The 22,560-nt window shown below is 30.1% G+C and overlaps 1 protein-coding gene across 2 annotated transcripts in view; it reads left to right on the top strand.

Annotated features, from left to right (window-relative positions):
- The first annotated feature begins 21,000 nt into the window (after positions 1-21,000).
- The window catches only part of LOC106685006 (uncharacterized), a 189,390-nt gene continuing 187,830 nt past the window's right edge, over positions 21,001-22,560 (top strand). The window contains exon 1 of one of the 2 annotated variants that reach the window (XM_067049115.1): positions 21,001-21,080. In XM_067049115.1, coding sequence (XP_066905216.1) covers positions 21,023-21,080 — 58 coding nt within the window. In that variant the 5' untranslated portion in view covers positions 21,001-21,022. The remainder of the gene's footprint in view (positions 21,081-22,560) is intronic. The other variant, XM_067049116.1, reaches the window with a different exon arrangement.

Genomic DNA, 22,560 nt, shown 5'->3' with positions numbered 1-22,560 from the left:
TGGAACCTTTATTTGACGGATTATGTCTTATCAGCATCAGCAATTTAGTTTACTTTAAAAAATCGTTGAAATCGATTAATACTGAGAGGCTTGGCCATAGTTACGCAAAAGACTTAAATGTTCACTGAAATAAGAAAACTGTAGAAATATCTTATCGTTTTGATAAAGGTAACTTATATCATTCGTCATTATTTTTGTTTTTTATATTCCCTATCATTGTATTATATTTTATCTTCAATTATTTTAAAACTTATATTTATTATTTATAATTATTTAAAACATTGTACATAGTTGAAAGTGTTTTTTGCACGAAACCACCCATTATCAACTTTTACCATGATTTGGCCGATCTGATAATAAAGAAATACTAATAGAACATAGGTACTTGTATTTTTTGTTATTATTTCTTTTCAATGGATCATAAATTGGCCAGATCGTTTTACAAATCAATTTCCCCTCTTCAGTAGTATCCAAGGGCCTTTTTAATTGAAAACATCAATTGTATTTTGATTTGATGGGCAAGGCTTATCTCGTAACATGAGAAAACATGTTATTGGATATCTAAATGCCACCATTCCCAAAGGCCTCCAAAGAGTGGATACTTGATGATGTAACCAATGTGAGAAATATCTGCATCCGGACGAATCAAAAAAGGTAAAGTAGTTTACAACGAGAAAATGTTTTATATAAATTTTTTTTAAATTTTATAGACAATTTATAAATTTTATAGACACTTATATTACATTTTCTAAGAGTTAAGTGTATGAAGCATTGTTGAAAAAAATTATAATAAAAACACTCGAGTTGTAAGCGAAAAGCTTGGTGTGGTTTGTGGCAATTTACGCAGTAGACATCAACACTCAGAAATATATAGCAGAGGGGAGGAAAATGGTAAATAGAAGTGGGAAGAAAGTAGAATTCGATTATGAAGGGGGAGACCACCGGTAACCTACCAACATTATCGTCTCTATTCCTTTAGTCTAAAACCGAGTTTATTTATTTTTTAAAATTTTTAAATAACTTAAACAATTTTTAGAAAATTTTATATTTTTTTCCTATTCAGGTTTTGTGTTAGCGTTATTTACGCATATGCTACATTTTATTTATTTTTTTATATTGCCCCCTTCCGGTTCAGAAAAAAACAAATCAGTAAGATAAAACTAAATAATCTACTTCATGAAACAGCTATTAAAAACTTAAATATCGCTTGCACACTTAAATGAAATCATGTATCATAAATTGGTGTAACAATTACTGATCACATATTAATATACCGCTACCCTTTTTTGTATGACCCCTTCCTGTTCATCCCTGAGGGAGGGGTAATCTAGAAGTACCCAATCTATTCTAAACATCTTGGGCCCACCACAAAATAAAAGTCGATAAGTCGACAGCCCAGGCCGGATTCAAACCGGCACTGCTGCAGTCACGAGGGAGTCGCTTAACTCCCTCAGCTACAAACGGCCATCGCCTAAGTTGCCTATATTCTTTTTGTGCCATTAACCATTTTATAAACATCTATTTATGTATTTTTATTTGTTTCTTTAGCCCTCCCTACAGTAGTTGTTCCAAGACTAGATGTCGCGGCACGGGAGCCACTAGCGAAGGCCACTTTCTCGAACTATTAAAAAAAAAATAAAATAGCAAATAAATAGTACATAAAAGCATAATTTTTTCCCCATATATTCAACCAATTTTAGGTTAGTCCTGCTGTAACTTTCTTTTAATTCGGCATGGGTGTTGCAATTGTTTTTTTTAGCCCAAGAAGGGTTCCACAGTGAAACATGTTTGGGAACCGTTGCCCTGTTGTAGTGGTTCTTAAACAGAGTGACGCGCCACCCTGGAGTGCCCAAGTGTATATCAGCTGCCAGCGGCAATGCCACTTTCTCAAAATGTTATCAAAAACTAAAATAAAAAATTAAAATTGCAAATATACGGTGCATTAGAGCATTTAATTTGCACTGTTTTACTTCTTTTCCTACTTATCCAACCAGTCTAAAGATAATGATCAACAATTTTTTTTAGCTCGGGTGCCGCTTCAATCGATTGGTTTCTTTAAGGAATCGATATAAATTGATAACCCTTTACGTTGTGAAGGGCTCAATCACAAGGGATCGGCGAGCCATTAACAGGAGAAAATGAAGGCGAAAAAGCTGACGCAGACTGAGACAAGAGGGCTGGACCAGGCTGCGTGCTGGAGGAAGGATGCGGACCAAGAGGGTTGGACCAAGTGGATGGATACAGGTGGAAAAGGTGCAGCCCCACTTAAAAGGCGCTCACCCTAGTACTGGGCTGCATGACGGTACGAATAAAATTATACTATTTTAAAAATAAATCGTACCACCCCCTCCCAAATAATTATAAATATAGCCTGTAAACAAATTTTTAAAAAATTGAAGAACATTGTCAGTAATGTGTCTCCTACGTTCCCTAAATACCCTAGCCCACTACCCTACTCAAGGCGAACCTCGTATGGCAGAAATGCCAGGAAGGGGGACAATAAAAAAATAAAATAAATAAACAGACTAGATGTTGTTTCTGGACCCAAACCCACCTCCCAAAAACAGATAGTGGAAAACAAATCGATTAAAATAAACGATGGCCATGTTATTTCAGAAAGTTTTATTGTTTATAAAAATTCCTAAAAGTTATCATAGGCTCTTATAAAAGTTTTCTAGTTCTCTAGAAAAATGTCTTCGGATTAATTCTTTAGTATAAGATTGCAATACATATAAGGAAACGATGTGATTGGGACAAATATTTTTGGAGAAACCCAGACGGTTTAAAACGTTATTTAAGTTCCCCTCGTCACCTTGCTCCTATAAAAGTTACACAACTTGACAATAAATAACGTTTTTACCTGTTATTACTATTGATAATAATGGACAATACGAACTTTTTTACTTGATAATTTTGTGTAATAAAAAAAAAAAAAGGTAAAGACAAAAATAAAAAAGATAAAAAACAATGTAAGCTACTTGCAAGGGTAACAGAATAGCTATCACGTGACTGTACTGAACTGTAGCCGTTAGTCTCTATCAAAAATGTAACTGTTTCTTCCTGGACCCCATTTCGGCCGAAATCGCTTTATTTGTTGTTAGTATTGTACACCGGGACTGCTTTAAAAACTCCATAAATTCTACCTCCTATATACCTTTTCATAAGTTCCTTTCTCACTGATAGATTATTCCAAGTGGTTCCTACTCATCCCTCTATTTTCAATCCACTGGTGTTCCTCAAGGTAGTATCCTCGGTCCCATCTTCTACACCTTTTATACACCTGACATCCTAGCACTACTCTCACGACGTATGCCGATGATACATGTGTGCTCACAGTTAATAATAACCCTTTGATTCCATCCCAAACTCTCTAGTTTCTAACCTTGCTTCCTCTTTCATTCCTGACAATCCTCCGAGGCGCCTGAAAAGATGGCCTCGAGATCTTATATTGTAAAAATGTGTTGAGAGTGCTACCAATGGGTAGTTTCTCTACATGTCTTTATGATACCATTATGATCTTACTCAAATTTACTTGTATTTTATGTACAGTTGTAAATGTCAATAAATAAATAAAATAAAAAATATTGTTCACAAGAGACGTTTCAAATTCTCTTAAAATATATTAATTCATGGAATATAAATTTATAGTGTTAGATAATTTCTGAGGATCTGGTCCTTAATTAGGTTGGGATATATACCTGAATAATGTCAAGCGTGAGTGTTGACCAAATTTTCTCACCTCATATTACAACCGTTGGTGGTTACAAAAATCGTGTAATGAGCTCAAGACCTTGACCTTACCTGGCTTTTTGTTGTACACGTTAATTTTATTTTAATAAGGTAATTTATATAATGTGTAATTTGTTTGATTTTCTTGTGGCCCTTCTACGCCGTTAATGGTTCGAAGAGGAATAGAAAAAGAAAAGTAATTATAATTACCTATAAACATGAAGTACTCCAACTTATTAATTTTTCTTTTTAAATGCAATTTATTCATTGATTATTAATTTAATTAGAATGAAAGAATAAATATGAATTATAGAAGTTTATAATGAATTATAGAATACTTATCAAACTAAAATCTTTTTAGTTTATGATTGAATCAGTAGTAATTAACTCAGAATTTAATATTAAAACAATTATCATATACGTCGATAGCCTACCAAAAAGTACATATCACGTATTCCTTATATGTATTGAGGAAAAGCAAGATGGAATCTACTTATAATATTTTTTTAAAAAATACAACATTTTTTTGCAAAGTGGTGAAATTGCCACACCTAGAGGGGACATTCCGCATCTGCTGTATAGAAATACAACTGTGAACTATGTCTAAAAGAGTTCAGGTTAAGTAACTATTAGCTTATAACAGTTGTTTTTAAACGTTTATACCTGCACAATGAAAAATATGGCATAATACAGTTGGAAAATCAGATCAAAATATTGTTGGGAAATTTAAAATTTTACCCTCATCCATTTAATATGTACCCCATAACATAATCTATAAAAACTCATGTTAACTAAACTAACATACAGTTCTCAAATTAACATAATTTAAAAAAATGGTGCAAATAATAACAAGGAAAATACTAATACACAAATCACATACGAATCAAACACAAGAGGTGCCAGTCTATACAAATTCAAATTTTAGATAGACAGTATTTTTTTAATTTTCTTTAATCTTGCCAATAATTTAAAATTAAATTGGAGTATAATCTGTTGATGGCATTCAGCATGTAAAATATGCTGATAAAATATATGGCACGTGTGTTAATGAAAATATGATAAAACATAACATGGGTTATTTCTAAATTATCTCGTATTATATGCAGTTATTACTTCTCTTCATCCAATATAAATTGATACTGCGCATTATTGGGTATAGACTATACAAATAACCCTGACTGGATTTCATATATGTCGCAATACTATTAAAATACAGTTTTCAAACAAGCTTTATTAAAGAACAAGGTAATTATCGAGGATTGAAGGACAGGAAAACACACAAACAACATGTATTTTACAAGCGAGGAAAATTAGTTGAAAGATTGATTGATAAAGTAGGATTGGCGAAACTGGATGGTGGAAGAGGAATCGGAGAAAGACAGAGTGGGGATGACGATAGCCAGTCAGTAAGGCCAGAAGGGTAAAGTGGGCGTGGTTCACCCCTTATGTGGGCGGGGCCTATGTTACAAGGGGTGGGGGGTGAGCGTGCTGGTGGTCCGGCCAGTCTCTTTCCAAATCTTATCCTTGCATCTTCCTCCCTTCCTGCTCAAATAAACCGCCAACATTCATTTAATAATTATTTATCTTTATACTTTTATTTATTTTTTTACTTTAACTTTTTTAGGATTCTTCAGTTATCAACTGTTCTTTCACTATTTCACTATCCCCTACTTAACGTTAATAACTTTTTTTGTGATAATTTGCAGTTTCGTAGTAGCTATGTTGGCCGAGATGGGTTACACCTTAGTAGCAACCTTTTTTTATATTATCCTTTTCATATCCATATTTATTTATTGTTTTCGTATGTCATTGGAGTAATGGCCATATGTATCATTGTCTTTTCATCTGTAGTAGTAATAGTTTTGGCACTACATACAGACCCTGTAAAGTTTGAATTTCATATTATTACTTGAGCATTGAACATAACATTTTAACCTAACAACCTGACATTTTTTATCAGTTAATTGTATTTTGAAGGAGATTGGCTTAGTTAATTTATATAATTTTTTAATGTCCTTGTCCACGGTTGACGTCCAGAGAAGGGTGTTTCTTCTAATTTTTTAAGGTGAGATTTTTCTATCTATTTTTATTTTTGAATATACTTTTAATAAGTATTTTATATTTTCATTTTTATAACTTTAATATTATGTTTATAAATATTTAATAAAAAAAAAAAAAAAAAAAAAAATCAAAACAGGAAACGTGTTTTCCCCGTAGCTACAAGTTCATTCAGTTTTAGAAGGTATTTTACTCATAGCACCTGTTGCTGCGACCCAGATCTTGTTTCCTGCTTTCATTCACCATTTCTGACGTCAAGTTCTCATCTTGCCCTACCTCAACTCAGTTTATTTAACATTTTTATTATTTTAAATACTATGGTAAAAAAAAATTCCTTATAGAAAGAATTTTAATACCTTTTTTTACTTGTTTTAATTTTCTCCCATACATGAAAATCATGGGAAGTGTATTACGTTCCTGCAATATTTCGAATCCGAATTTTTAATGGACATACAAGTTTTTTATTTTAGAACATATGCTCGGGGGAGCATTTAAAAATAATAATTATTGTTACATTTCTAATCACACAAACTGTTATGTTGTTAAAGTGTTTAGTTTCATGATTAATTTCAATTATAATTACGAATAATATAAAACAGTCAACTTTCACATAAAAACCATTTAAAACACATTTCTTAAAATTTGTCAATATTAATATAAACATTAATTATACATATATTGTGAAGAGAGTAATATAATATGTGTAACCAACTGATGTGAAAAATAAATTAAGGTTTATTATGGTAAAATCAAAATAGTATAAAAGAGAACTCCTGTATATATGTTTTCATAGTTTTGAAAGATTATATAGTTTACTGATCAATAATGTTTTGTTTAATTCAATTTGTTATTAAATTTAATTATGTTAAAATTTTAACGCATGCGCAACCTACCCCTAACCACACCCATAAATCTAGGAACTCCTCAAACCTCAAAAAATATGAGAGCAATTAGTAGCGAACTAAACAGGACAATCTCGATGCTTCTACAAGGGTAGCAGCTACAAAATCTTCGCGTGTTCTGGTAATAAGTTATTTTAGTAACCTGTTAGTTCACCGTCACACCGTAGACTTTATCAACAAACTGTTAACTATTAAAAAAAAAAAAAAAGTTAATTTGTTATAAAAGCCCTTGCAAGGCCCACCAGATTGATAAAAAAATTAAAAAATGTTATGCCGCATTACGTCTTTAGCATAATAATAGTTTAGATAAAATTTAAAAAAAAGAAAAGATTATTTTAACTAAGAAAGAAAATTAAATTAAACTCATGGATTACAAAACTTCTTTGATATCTTTTAAGTATTTATACTTTGACGCAATCATAAATGTACTTAATACAAAAAAATAAACGAATGAACTACTTTCGTCATAATTTCTTCTGTTATTGAAGAGACATAAATGTAGCATAAATCGCTAGAAATAGCGATATAAAGTTACATATTCTTACCATAGACATAAATAAATAAAAATAATACGTCTATGAAATAACTATAAAACAAAACGCAAATAACATAGGAGTAAAAGCAGGACTCTTTATAATCCTAGCGCTTTCATCTTAGCGCGTCATTAGTGCTGAGCCAGAGGAAATTTTTTAAGAGCACTATAGCAATATAAATTTATTCCTTGATAATTGACTGTTTAATTGACGAGTGACTCTGACTACCGGTTTTTTTTTAGTAACACATTATCCGGTAACTGCTACTTTCAGTAAACAATTTTAGCAACTATTCCACTAACAACGCCCTTATCCCATGGAAACTTCACCATTTCCAATAATTTTGTATAAATTTATGATTTAATTCTTTGGTTCCTAATTATTTCATTAGATTGAAAAGTAGGTTAGACTCGTTCTATTAACATCAAAAACATTTAATTATTAATATTTATAATAAATATATAAATAATAAAATTATAGTTAAAACAAAATAATTAAATGTTATTTAACATATAGAATAATTTTAATTTTTTGAATTGTTGTGTGAACCTGCTACTCTACTTTATTTATCGTATTTTATTATTTTACAGTGTATTGAGCCATGGAAGATGAAGATGATGAAGATATTATTTTATTGTCTTATAAATTTTATTTTCAACGCTGTCCTCGAAAAATGAAAATTCCTCATAAATTCATAAAGGCACGTAGCACGGCTTTGCTTGTTTATTTGCATTAAAAGAATCAATATGATGAATTTTATTGAATATAAATTTTATATATGAATTGTTTTAGGAATCAAACATTATTACATCTACTGGAGAAAAACAAGATAAAAATGTTACTTCTATTTCATCTCACCCAGTTAAGGTCCAAGAAGTTTTAATATCTCTCAAGTACTGAGGTATGATATTTTATTTTAAAACAGTATTATTCTCAGCAAGACATTTTATTTATTAGTTTTATATTAAACTATGTTTAAGCTTAATATTGATATAACAAAATATATATAACCCGAAACTCTTAATTGTTCTTATGGCTCTTTATCTCTTATTCTTTTGGAATTGTGATTAACAACAATCAGGTTATTATTTTAATTACTTTTATTAACGAAAAACTAACTCTATAATGAATTGATTTACTCTATACAAATAAATGCACGATTATTTAAATAAGATTTCTGGCGAGTTTTCGGAATCCATTAAAATCAATAGATCATCATTGATTCTCGAGTGACTTGGAGCATGCTCAGTTGTCATCATGGCCGAGATATTGATTCACTCCAATGCGCAGTAACTGTTTATCGAAACGTTATTGATTCTCTCTATTGCGCAGTAACAGTTAATCGAAACGTTATCCGAATCGAGCATTACGACTATTTTTGAGGTCAAAATGAATGCTAACATAAAAGAGTTAATGCTTTACAAGAGGAATAAACTAATTTTTAGATTAAAATTGTAAGATTCTAACTGTAAAATAAATCTGTCAAAGTTTCGCCAATACAATATCTCGTTTACGATAAAATGCAACGCATCAACAATCTAAAAAGACTTATCAACTATAGATAAAAGGTAATTATAATTATAATACTAATAATTCTAATAATACGACATTTTAACACATAATATAAAAAAAATTATGTAACCCAGGCTTGGGTCATGTAGCATATTAAGTGGTCCAAAATAAATAAATACGGTCAGAAGACCAAATACCTTGATTTTTTTAAGCAAAAAACTGGCCTTAAAAAACCTAAATAAATAAAACAGATGCATTCGCGTTCAGTTAAAATTTAAAATTATTTATGCCTGAACATTTTTTTTTTTTTTTTTTTTATGAAAAATGGTTTATTTTGTACATATTTTAATATTTTTCATTCAAAATATTTTATGATCTTATAAAAATTGGCTTTTTTTTTTAAATCAGAAAAGATCATAAAGAAAGCATAAAAACAAGAAATATCTTTTTTAAATCATTTATTTCATCATTAGGTATTATTATGGTAAAAGACAGCCATAATTGAAGGGGTAAGTGAATGACCTTGTAACATTTTTTGAATCTTTAGTTTGGATGAAGGGGTTAGGTGCCTATCTACCTAGTGTGAGGTACTCTTAAAATCCAATTAATAGCTGAGATACCTAGATGTAGATGGGGCTATGTACACTTCAAAGCCTATCTCAAAAACGAAACTGAAATTACATGTTTAAGATGGGTATATAGTTGGAATGTGACAGCAACCTTTTCCCTAAAAAAGACCTAATGGAAGTGCTAAAATAAAATAAAATCGATTTTCTTCAAAACGGCTCAAACGATTTTGATTAAATTCGGTGAATCAATAAGCAATTAAGTGGTCTTTGATATAAGATAGGTTTATCCTCATTAAAAGAGACTAATAGGATTTAAATATCAAATTTTCAAAATAATTTCCTATAAAACGTCTTTAATTTTGTTTTTTGAAAAAAAAAAAAAACGGTTCTTATTGTTAGCAATAATATACAAAATATTAAAGAAATATATGAATAAATAAAAGAGAAAAAAAATTAGATAAACCCGATTCGAACGGGAAATGCTTAGACCACACGATCTTTCCCGGTAGCATAACATGTTTGTTTAGCTTTTGTAGTAAAGCTGTTGTATTCATGGCACAAACAATTTATATTTCTTATTCCCATCTCAAGAAACCTAAAATACTAACTTTTATAGCAACAGGAAAATAAAAATTATTTGTTCATATTTTTGTGTTTTCTGCTCTTCAAATATATATATATATATATATATATATATATATTTTAATTTGTTTTACGAAGATCACAAAAATAGCACTAACTTCAACACTAGCTACACAAAACCTGGGGACGTTGGTAGGTTAATAAGTAAAATCTCTTTGACGCGCGCACTGTACCAGATATATTTAATTCACTCTTACTAATTATATGATAAAAATTGGCTTGGAAGTCGAAGCTTAAATCTAAAATCGCGCACTGTACCAGATATATTTAATTCACTCTTACTAATTATATGATAAAAATTGGCTTGGAAGTCGAAGCTTAAATCTAAAATCGCGCACTGTACCAGATATATTTAATTCACTCTTACTAATTATATGATAAAAATTGGCTTGGAATTCGAAGCTTAAATCTAAAAAAAAAACTGTTTTCAAACCATTTTGTAATACAAGGAGTGATACAATTAACAACTAACCTCCTTGTATTTTCGATAGGTACCAATTGGTAGTTATAGGTACCAACGAAAATAAATATTATTCCAACTGAATGTTTTCTTGTTTTTTTTTTCAATCTCCTGAAATTTGAATTTTTCAATTTTCTTGAACTTTGAGCTTTACTATCTCCGATGGTACGTGAGTTAAAAATCTAAATTTCGCAACAGTAATTGTGTTTTTAGAGAGGTTTATGTTCAATAGAATCCTTAATTGTTTATTTCGTTGGTTAAAGTTAATAATGGGCCATCCGTAATTCAGGAGGTTGAGGCACAGGTCTTAGCAATCTGAGAACGGGCGGCGCCGGCTCGAATCCGGCCTGGTGTATTGATTTTTTTTATCTCGTGGTGCCTCCACCATGGTTAGAATATGTTAGTAACATCTAGATGACCCCTTCTCCCGTGTCAGAAATGACCAGGAATGAGGTAAAAAAAAAAAAAAAAAATTATAAAGGTAATAATATAATCGTAAATAGTCATTCAGAGGCTTAGTTAAATTCTGATTAATTTTAATTAATTTAATTTAATTATTTCCCCAATTAATTATATCCCTAATTAATTATATCCTGTGAAGTAAGGAGAAGATTTTCACGTTTTCCTCATTTAACAGCTACCAAACTTTAACTAACCGACCAAATAAACAAGCAAAGATTTATCAGAAACCTCTCTAAAAGCACTATAACTGTTCTTAATCTTATATTTTTTACTCCAGTCTCATCGGAGATATTAAATATATATTTTGAGAGAAATTAAAAAAACAAGGATGCGTTCACTAGAACTAATATTTATTCTTATTGACCCAATAATTAGGTACCTACTTACAACACAAGAAGGTATGTTGTTTATAGCATCATTCAGAAATGGTCTGAGAAAAAAAAAAATTCAACTGTTTTTATCTCTAGGAACGTGGAAGAATCAACTTAAGTATAAAAATGGTCAAGCTTGATTTATTTTGGACCACCTTGTATGGATTGACCCAATTTTTTTTTGCGATTTTGAGTAAAAAAGAATGCGGTTACAGAATGCTAAGTGTAATAGTGTATACCAACTCAGCAATCATGAATACTTTTGCAAACGATGACTTCAAACTCAAAAACTGTTGGTACATATAGTTATAATTAATAACTCCATGATTTATATACACAGTAATTGAAAATTTTAAACAATTTCGTAATCAATTCTTTTCTTATTAAAATAGAATTCACTCAAAATGTTGATAAAAAAGTTAAATTTTGATTGATTGAAAGATATAAAGTTAAATTAAGTATATACGTTCTCAAATTCTATTTTCTTTTTCATCATATTCATTTACAGTAACTTTAAGACAAATAGTATTTAAGTCTGTAAAATATAATTATTTTGAAAGTAAAAGTTACTTATAAAGTACCTTTAGTAAAAATTCTTAAATTCTAAATATGATTTAATATAATCACTCCAATTTATACACATGTTTAGCTATGAATGGAGTTAGATGTATCTTTTCTTTTGTGAGTATATGAACTATTATCTACATTTTTCATTACTACTTAGCGTGACTACTTGTTATATATATATAATGATAATAATAATTTATTTATTCTGGGACGAGTCCCTTTAGAATAATACAGAGAAATAGACAGATGAGCCCTGAGCAGCCTCAGAGATATTTGAACAAAAATAAAAATAAATAATAGTCATTATAGAAAAATAATTATAAGTTACTTTCTCACTTTAATCAGTTGGACAATAAAAAGTAAAAATATATATGTATTACATATGTTAGTTACATAACAAATATAATTATATAACTTGAATATGTCTTCATGGTCTACAGAGAGAAAATGTAAATGAAAAAAATATTGTATATAAGGATAATTGACCATGTTTTATTTTTAAAATAGTTCATTAGATGAGGCTTAGATCTCTTACTTTTAAAACAAGCAAGTCTAGTTGTATAAAATGCAAAAAATACAATTAAGAGTATATCTAAAGTTCTGAATTTCAACGTAAATAAAATAAATGAAGTTAACAATAAAGTAAGACTTATAATAAAAGCTGTCAGTTAAGAAAAGAAGTCAAATCGAAGCTCGAAAGTATTATGCTGTATTAATACCTGATATATTTCATTATAATTAAAAAATTAAGGAAAAAATAGGTCAAAGGAAAATACAGTCGACTTTCAGGAAAATAAAATTACTGAAAGGAAAATTCGGATTAAATTCAATGGACCCAAGCAAAACCTTAGAATTACAGTTCGTATTAATGAGAGTTTCATTAATTTTTATTTTTAATTAAACAGTTTCACTAACATATGTTTTTTACAACCCTCATTTTGCTTTATAATTTCCGATTTCCAAACTAGTTCTGTTGGATTGAGCTTTTCTAAATTAAAAAAATGCAAGCAATTAAGAAAGCTTAAAATTGGTGAAAATTGCCTAATTTAAAGTTTTTATATTTTGGTTTAATAGTTTTTCTTTTTAATTATTATCATTTTTTTTTTTACACTAATTCTCATAACTTAAATCGTATATAACATACATATATAGGAACATATAGGCCCAAATAAAGTAGTTTTCACACCCACATTCGTCATATACAAATAATATATTTTCATCACAACTTAACAACATTTGTAACGATTCAGACTGTAAAGGGTTTCGAGGTATTTTATTTATGAATTTTATTCTAATGCTCAAAGATTACATATTCATGTATTGTTTTATTTTATTCTTAAGTTTATATTTTGAATTCAAATATTTAAAAGCAATCTTTAAAAAATAATAGAAAATATTTAATCCTCTTGAATGTTTTCCAATAAGAACAAGTAAATTATAACTAATTAATTTCCTTTTTATTGAGACATGAGAGTTGGATTGAAAATAAAATAAAATATCAACAAATACTGTTTAATTATGATTACTGTCAATACAATTCTGATTAAAACACTTGAGGCGATTTTATTATCCTTTTTAATTATGTCATTTAAGTCTCTTGTTATCCTCATTTTGTTTCTCCTGAATTTCAAGAATCTTTAGCTTGTATACTTTAATCTTATAGTAGTTGATTTTTTTTCTCGATTAATTATTGGAGCCAACCTTGTTGATTAATTTTACTTTAGTATACTCCTGGTTTAGTTCAACATCTCAAATTATAATAAATGGAAACCTTTGAATTTTCGAAAGATTTATAACGTATTCCAATCTAAAAACCTGTTAGTAATTCCAGTCATTTTAGTGCAAGAGCTGGGAAGAAAAAAAGGCAGTTATTTCACCTCAATTCTATATTACTTTAATGAAAATTATGTTTAATGCAAATTACCAGTCAAAACTGATGAGTCTGCCGAGTATAGGTAGGGAGAATAAAAAATGGCGGCTGTTTCAAAACCTTAAGGAAACATTTATTTTTCATTCGGAGCTCTATATCTTAAAAACAACCAACAACACTAGATAATCTAAAAGAACATTATTTAAAGAAGAGCAAATTTGCTGAAATATTAGCCCTAATAGAGCTATTTACGTTCAATAGTTCTCGAGTTATAGCCTTTTAAAAAGAAACATTTCATAAAAATGTACTCAAATATAACTAGTTATTAGTTTAATTTTTTTTTGAGAAATCTGTATCTTAGAAACCATGTGACGTACAGATGTCTAATAGCACTCAAATTAAAGCTAGTTTAATGCACTATAAAGCAGTTTATGACATTTATTTTCGTAAGAGTAGTACTTTTCATGAAATTTGCTAAAATATATTGATTTGTAGATGTTCGGACAATAAGTTTGATTTATGAAAAACTTTAATCCAGAAGCCATTGAATGTACAGATGTCTGTCTGCAATCAAATTAAATTACTATAAAATAGTTAATAATGTTTATCTTTGTAGAAGTAGTAGTTTTTATGATATTTGACAAAATCACAAAATGTTAATTTCTAGTTGTTCGTATAAAATGTTGGATTTTTGGAAAAATATATCTCTAGATAAGACGCATAAGACGCACATATGTCTGCCAACACTCAAAAATAAAGGAAATTTAATTTACTATAAAGTAGTTTATGACACTTATCTTCGTAGGGGTAGTAGTTTTTATGAATATAAATATGGCAAACAAAAATTTGTCCAAACAACTATAAATCAATATATTTTAGCAAATTTCATGAAAACTACCACTCTTACGAAAATAAACGTCATAGACTACTTTAGAGTCCATTAAGCTATCTTTAATTTGAGTCCTAATAAACATCTGTACGTCAAATGTTTTTTGAGATATAGATTTTTCAAAATAAATTCGCTTACTACTCATCTTTCAGTACGTTGCATACAACATTTTTATGGAATGTTGCTTTTTAAAGAGCTATAAATCGAGAACTATGAACGTAAATAGTTCTATTAGGGCTTACATTTCAGCAAATTTACTCTACTTTAAATGATACTCTCTTAGATTTTCTATTTTTGTTGGTAGCTTCAAAGATATAGAGCTCTGAATAAAAAATTAATTTTTTTAATGTTTTGAAACATCCATTTTTTATTCCCCCTACCTATACTTGGCAGACTAATAAATTTTGGCTAGTAATTATACATAGCTTTCAATTAAGTAATCAAAAATTGGGGTGAAATAACTCCCTTTTTTCTGCTCTTGGGCTCTTGTACTATTTGTTTCGCTAGTTTAGAACTGATGGGATTCTCGGACAAAATATCAAAATATTTTTAACCGATCATTACATTCGCTTATGTATTTCCAGCAATTTCCCGCGATGCATGAAATCCCTCCCCCCATCGCCCCCCGTCCTTGCTAGAGGCTCACTTACTTAGACGGATCAAATTGACAAGTAACGCACTCCCCATGCTATCATGAAGGTAATATATTTGAAAACTGTATCTCTGGTACTCCCAGTATGTATTGTCCAACCTTCAGGAGGATCGTAGGGGTGGGTAATGGTAGACAGGGGATTAGGGTGATGAGCGAGTTTCTCATGGACTATGGTTAATTACGATTTATTCAGGTAAAGGACAAATAGGATAAAAATGTTGCTATACAGGGTATTGTTTGTTACATAGTTAAGAGTATTGACTATTGTTCGAAGGACTTTGGACTAAAAGGATTAATTTTAGAGTTTTTAGCTGTGATTGTAACGAATCACCGAGGAATTAAGATCGTTGGAGCTAATGAGTTTTTATGACTGAGTTATTGCTGGAATAAAAAGTAGAGGATCGGTCTGAATAACGGAAATTAATCCATATAACTCGGTTTATTGTCCATCGAACACTTTTACATGCAAACCAAATTTGGTGTGTTTATTTTAAATTTCGATCTGCACTATTCGCTCGTTCTCACATATTACATTTGGTATAATATATAAAACTGTCAAATAGTTCATTTTCATGACGAGAAAGGTTGCTACACCACTATCTGTTATCGACTGCTGCCACTCATCATGATGTAGAAGATGAATCACATTTGTATGCATTAGTTGGTGCCACTGCGTGTTCTAGGACGACCGAGTACTACCTCACGCAGTCTTGGATTGCATCTTCCTTAGGCCCCTATCAATAATTTTCTTCGCTTCGAACATGAACGAATAAATCTTTTCACTCGTTTGATCGAAGCCTTAATTAAACATCTTCGTCCTGGGGAAAAAAATTGAAATGGGTTGTCAAAATATCCAAATCATTGTTCGTATTATAATAAATCGAAAATATTTTTTGGAGCTAAATCTTTTGCGGTACAATTTTTTTTATAATCTACATAGTTTTTGTCTCAATAAGTAATCCTCTATATGAAACCTGGATTTGTTTTTAAATATTAATGTATGGAGTTTATCATTGTTGAATTTCGATTTAGAAAACATTTGTGTTTATACGCGCATTTTATTTTTTTCTTCTGTATAACTAACTACGATTTAATGTTGCTACATCAGGGTGTCAGTCGGAGAAACTCATCGGTGTTAACCTAAATCTCCCTTCACTGATGCGTGTGTATAATATATTGCTTAGTTCCAAGATACGCCTAGATTCCTGTAGGTTTTGCTGAATAATGATATTTGTGATGCCAAATGTCAGTTGAAACCGCCTTTACACTAGTAGTCTATATATTTAAGTTATGACAATTGGTGTAAAAAAAAAAAGAAAAAAAGACGAAAAAATTTATTATTCATAAGTTTATATGATTATTTGAATTTTTATATTTTCAATTGAAATATTTAAAAGTAATGTTTAAAAAAATGATAGGAAAGAGTAAATCCTCTTAAATGTTTTCTAATAAAAACAATTAATTCATTCCTAATTAATTTCCTTTTTAATGAATCATGAGAGGTGGATTTATAATAAAATATCTACAAATACTGTCGAGACAATTCTGATTAAAACACTTGAGGCGTTTTTATTATCCCTTTTTAATAATGTCATTTAAGTCTCTAATTACATTCATTTTGTTTCTCCTGATTTTCAAGAATCTAAAGCTTGTATACTTTAATCTTATATGTACATTTTTGTATATTTTGATTGAACACTGGAGCCAACCTTGTTGGTTAATTTTACTTCAGAATATTCCTGATTTATTTTCCAACATTTCAAATTATGATATATGCAAACCTTTGAATTCTCGAAAGATTTAGAACATATTCCAGTCTAAAGACATGTTAGTTATTTGTTTAGTAATTATATTTCGCTAGATTTTAACTAATCATTTGTTATATTCATAATTCCTATATCTGATTCTATTATTGCCAATGACGGAAAAAATATTTTTATACTACCATTACATGTACTATGACCTGGAGGTATTTACAGCTGTTTCCACTGATGCATAAACTGGCTTCAATACCCTCTCCCCCCGTCCTTGCTTGAGGTTCACTTACTTTAAGTCAAGCAACGCACTCCCCCTCCTATCACGAAGGCAATATTTTTGAAAACTGTGCATCTCTGGTACCCCCAAGATATATAGTTTCACCTGAAATAATGCTGGTGCAGGAGTATATTGCGAATATTTTGGAATCTCTAAGCCAGCGAGTGGAATATCAAGTAATTTTGAGGTTGAACTGTATACAATAAAATTGGACGTGCGTGAGAGAATTGACTACAGAATCTTCATATTTATAAATTATCAGGCAGCTATCCACACTCTGACTCAGAATGTTACAACCAACTTGGCCAAAGGATCTTGGAGCAGCTAATGCTGAGGGGATATCATGTAGTACTACAATGGGTTCCTTCACATTGCCAAATTGAGGGAAACGAAAAAGCAGGTGCGCTTTCTGAAAGAGGTTCTCTCGAGTCCCAACCAAACCCTCCCCTACCATATTGCTCTCCCAAACGAACCATTGAGGCGGAAAAAAACTCGTAGTTCGTCAGAGGCACGAGAGCTGCAGAAGGTAAATCATGGGTACCCTTGGTAATGGAACCTGCGAAGAAAATAATGCATACTGGCCCGGATTTTGTGTCAAACAATTGTTCAAAATTGGTGTCTTGATGTGTGAGAGCCAATTTCTGATTGCTTTACCAGCTCGAAGCAATGACGTCAGCACACTTGGGAACTTGTCCATTATTATAAGACATATAAAATAATTTCTTTCAATAGGAGACTATCCGGGTTAAACCAAATTATATTGAGCTGCGTGAGCACGGATGACCGAAGGACCACCACAGTAAGGGTGTGGAGTACAAGTTTCACTCATCAGTAAGAGCATGCACTATAGGTGTCACTTAGCAGTAGATGCGTAAGGAACGGGTGTCACTCAACAGTAAGGGTGTGGAGTACAAAGGCCACTCAGCAGTAAGAGCGCAGAGTATGGGTGTCTCTCAGCAGGGTTATAAAATTATTCTGTTTAAAACTGAATGCACATTGTTAATTTACGCTCCACTTCTATTAGTCTACTAGAACCTGAAACCTACTCTTTGAAAAATAAACGTTTCAAAGAGTAGGTTTCAGGTGGCCCTCATGCACCTAATTACGTTAATTTTTTCCCCTTGTTTTTGTTATTTTACTTTATTTGCAGGTTTGTATACATATATTTCTACTCTTAACAGTTTTCCTTGAAGTTTCCCACATAATGGAACTTTAAAATTTTGAATAAAAACGTGAGTTCATTTTACTTTATAACATCGCTTTAGAATTTGATTTTTTGTAAGGATGATTCTTAAAATATACTTCAATCTATTGAAATTGTCAGAGCTGTTTGCGCTGGAAAAGTAATGCAGAGAATTCGGAGGTAGGATATGAGCCGAAAATAAACATGCGATTCCGTTGTGTTCTACCCAGTTACACCCCCAAAGTTTCAAAAATTGTGGATTTTAAGGGAATGTTACCGGATTTTAATGCGGAGTCTGTCTGCTTACTTATCAATAGACGACATTTTATATTAGCTCAATAATACTGATCCCGTGGGGAGGGGAGGGGGGTCTTAGGGACGAAATAGCGTCCAAAACGTTTTTTGTTTTTACTTTTTCTAAAAATATAGTGTTATTTAACATTTTGATAATTGAAAATCGAATTTGTTATTTCTATTTATTATTATTTTTTGGGGGGCTATTTCTTAAATAAAAAATCTTAATGAGCATTTTGATATGTGTCTCTGAAATTTATAACTAATTTAAAAATACACGCGGTTACAGGTGCACAGTTTTTCGTAAATGCATAATTTAAATTACAGGATATAAATAATTATGCATGAACAGGAGAGTTTTTTGTAGAACTCTCAATTTATAAAATTCTACACAAATAGACAATTTATATACAAATAATAATATAAAAAAGTATTATAAATAAATGAATGGAGAAGTGATCCGTACTTTGTCCTGCATTAATAATGTAGCCTCTCTTAAATAATTCTTTAAAATCAACTAACTTTCGTCATTCAACTCCCGATCTTTGAAGTTTACAAAACCTTGTTGTTTGTTAAAAAATAAAAATTTGACAAAAGGGATTATCATTAGATTATGATAGAGTATTGTAGTCACATATGATTACCGACATTCGTTAGGATATTATGATTTTGTGGGAGATCATAATACCAAAGTAATATAAGGGCACCATCTATTCCCGTCCCACCCCCAAAAACCCATGATATGAAGCAGGCTTATCTTACTTTTACAACATATAGTAATCATCGCAATAGCGAAATGAATTTAAAAAAAAAAATGTTACTTATATTTCAGTTTCCCTCATAAACCGTTCACTTTTGGTATATTTACTTTTCCAAGATTTTTTCTACTTTGTAATGTTTAATATTACATTCTGTTTTATATTTAAAGACAATGGTAATTGGGATCATAGAGCTCATTCACAACATAATTACAAATATATAAATTAAATTATAACAAAACAAGAAATAGAAGAGAACAAAATAAATAAGACTTAAAGTAAAATAACACCTTAAGCACGATTATTCCTATTTAAAATATTTATATTCATTTTATGGAACTCCGATTTTTTCCCCAAATTGTGACAGAAAGAACAGGATTAAAAATCTATAAGCTTCCCAGAACTTTCTAGATGCTCGTTTGGAAAATAAATAAATTTTTAAATAACAACAATTAAAATAAATAGTAAATAATAATATAAAATCTTTGTGGGGCCAATATTTGAGAAGATATAGGAAGGGATTATTGTATTAGTCTTAGCAGTCAAAGCGATAAGGAAAGTCGTGTGAGTGGATAAATCAGATATTTTTCCTTCATCATCTTGAATGGTTTTGTATTCTAATCCATTAATTTTTGCTAATACAAATTTATTAAGGAAACAAACTACTTAGATAATAAACCAGATAAATAAATAAATTGTATTTATAAACAAAGCAACATTAAATGCACATAAAAGGAAGGAATAATGCAATTAATCAGCCATACTCAAGGACAATGGGTATTAGAACTTTACGTATTCAATCATACCGTATTTACATGAAAAATAAATGATATTATTAAAAATATATATAAATATAAATTAAAATGAATAATAATAATGATAAAATAATGTATGAACATCTTAAATAAACATAAGTAGATAAATAATAATAAAATTAGTTAAAAACTGGGATAAAGAAAATTAAAAAAAAAATCATACTTTTATAGAATACACGAAGATTAATAAAACAATTATAAATATGGATTGTGAGCTTCGCAGATGGTGTAAGTGCCAATTTTTATCCTTTGAAAATTATTACTAAATTGCTTAATTTTGGTTTACTAAAATATTTTAAGTGACGTTTAATACCAGGTGATATACGCTAAACCAAAAATAATATTCCTTCTATTTGTGCTAATAATACTAGACAACGATATGGAAAATGGTTTAGGAAGACTCCTTTTCTTCATCAATCCTTTCACTTTTCATACTTAGGGAACATTTGCCAAGTCGGACAAACAACTTACCACCGGTATGGTACTGACTTAACGGGTCCCCAACAGAAGTTCATTGTTCCATCTTGCATGCAGATACTTTAAAAAGTATACTACATATGTACAGTATGTAGAAAATGGTGGCTGATATTTTTATTATTTTTTGAATATGTCGGTCAACGAAGTTAAATAGCATTGAGATAGGCAAGGTTGGGAGGTGGTGGGGGTAGGCTCGGTGGTGGGGGGCCTCGATGCTCTCAGATCAGCGGCGACTTCTGCCCAGGATGGTCCGCCTTCTTCTGCTGCTCCTCGTCGGGCCGACCTTCGCGAGGTCTCCCAACGGTGAGTCTTCAACATGCCGTATTGTCAGTACTAACTTATCTTGTAACTAACATTATTATACTGTTATTAACAACTTTATTACCGTATAATACATGTTATTTATTATATTTTAAATGGTTTTGGATGTGATTTTTTTATTTTATTTTTTTTTATCAGTCCTTTACTTTCTTTTTTTTATCTAAAAAATAAATAAATAAAATCATAAAACGAATGTACATCATTATGAGTTATCAATAATGTTTGAGTTATTTTCAAATCGATTATAAAATTTGACCAGTAATATTTTTGAAATAGGATACAATGATTTTGGATTACATTATAGACTCCACTTTGAAAAAATAAATCAAATGGATCTCGGTAACCGACCATCCGTTATAGATTTCATATGATGTTAATGACGTTTTAACATTAAGCTGTGAAATTACGTTACTAAAAAATTCAAGGATACGATTTTATAGCTTACAAAAAAAAATTAATAACACTGTATTATTATACAATCATATCATCTCAGTCATCATGATTTTTTCCGTCTTCCAAAATTATTTTGTAGCATTATTTTTTTTTTTAAATGGTATACCTTTTTTCAAGTTACGAGGTATAATAGCCGAAGCGTCTAAATATGATATGTATTCCTAGATGCTTTTTTTCTTTTAATTTTATTAGAGTGCGTTTGTGCATCTCCAATCAATTCATTATATTTAAAAGGAAACATATTTTTATGATTTTTGTTTTTTGTTTATTTAAGGCTCAAGTTCTTATTATATCCACCAAGTGTATATCTTGATTGTTTCTTTTTTTATATCCACATCAGTGGAAACGACGCCGAAGTGTATAAATATTATTTACTTTGCTTCGGTGCCTTCTTCATCTTTATTGTACCAATTGATATCAATCCGCATATCGAGGCCTTCCACGATTTTCCCACTCGATCTATAGTCCATTTCAAGTACGGTTTGATTCACTATAAATTCCTATTGTCCTGTTCGTTGTTATTCATAATATGTAATCCTCATTGTTCCGTTTACAATGATAAAGAGGGGTATCATTGAACGCAAACTGACCAGATAATACCAGACGAGAACTAAACTTTATATATCTGTAAATAAAGATATGTTCTAATATTTGTACTATTCAATTGTAAATATAGTTTTGAGTTGATTTGAGTACATTGAAGGTATTAGAGTAGAAGAATTATATGAAGTTATCCAATGGTAATTCTCTGCTCTTTTAGTATCAATTGTATACATTATTATTTCAATTTAACTTTGTACATTCAAATTTTGTTATTAAGCTAAATTGACAATGTTTTTATTTGTTAAATTAATATTTTTTTTAATTTAAATATACGTTTAATTGTTTTAATGTTTATTTATTTTTTTTTCAATTCAGCACGAAAATGTAAATTAAAAAAAAAAAAAAAATATGTTAAAACTACAATAGTGTCTTGTCTGGATGGTCATATACATAGAGTCAGCTTTAG

Source organism: Halyomorpha halys, unplaced genomic scaffold (assembly GCF_000696795.3).
Source record: "Halyomorpha halys isolate HHAL.00 unplaced genomic scaffold, Hhal_1.1 Scaffold646.1, whole genome shotgun sequence".
Lineage (NCBI taxonomy): Eukaryota > Metazoa > Arthropoda > Insecta > Hemiptera > Pentatomidae > Halyomorpha > Halyomorpha halys.
Note: the sequence above shows the minus strand (reverse complement) of the source record. Positions and strands in the feature narration are given on the sequence as shown.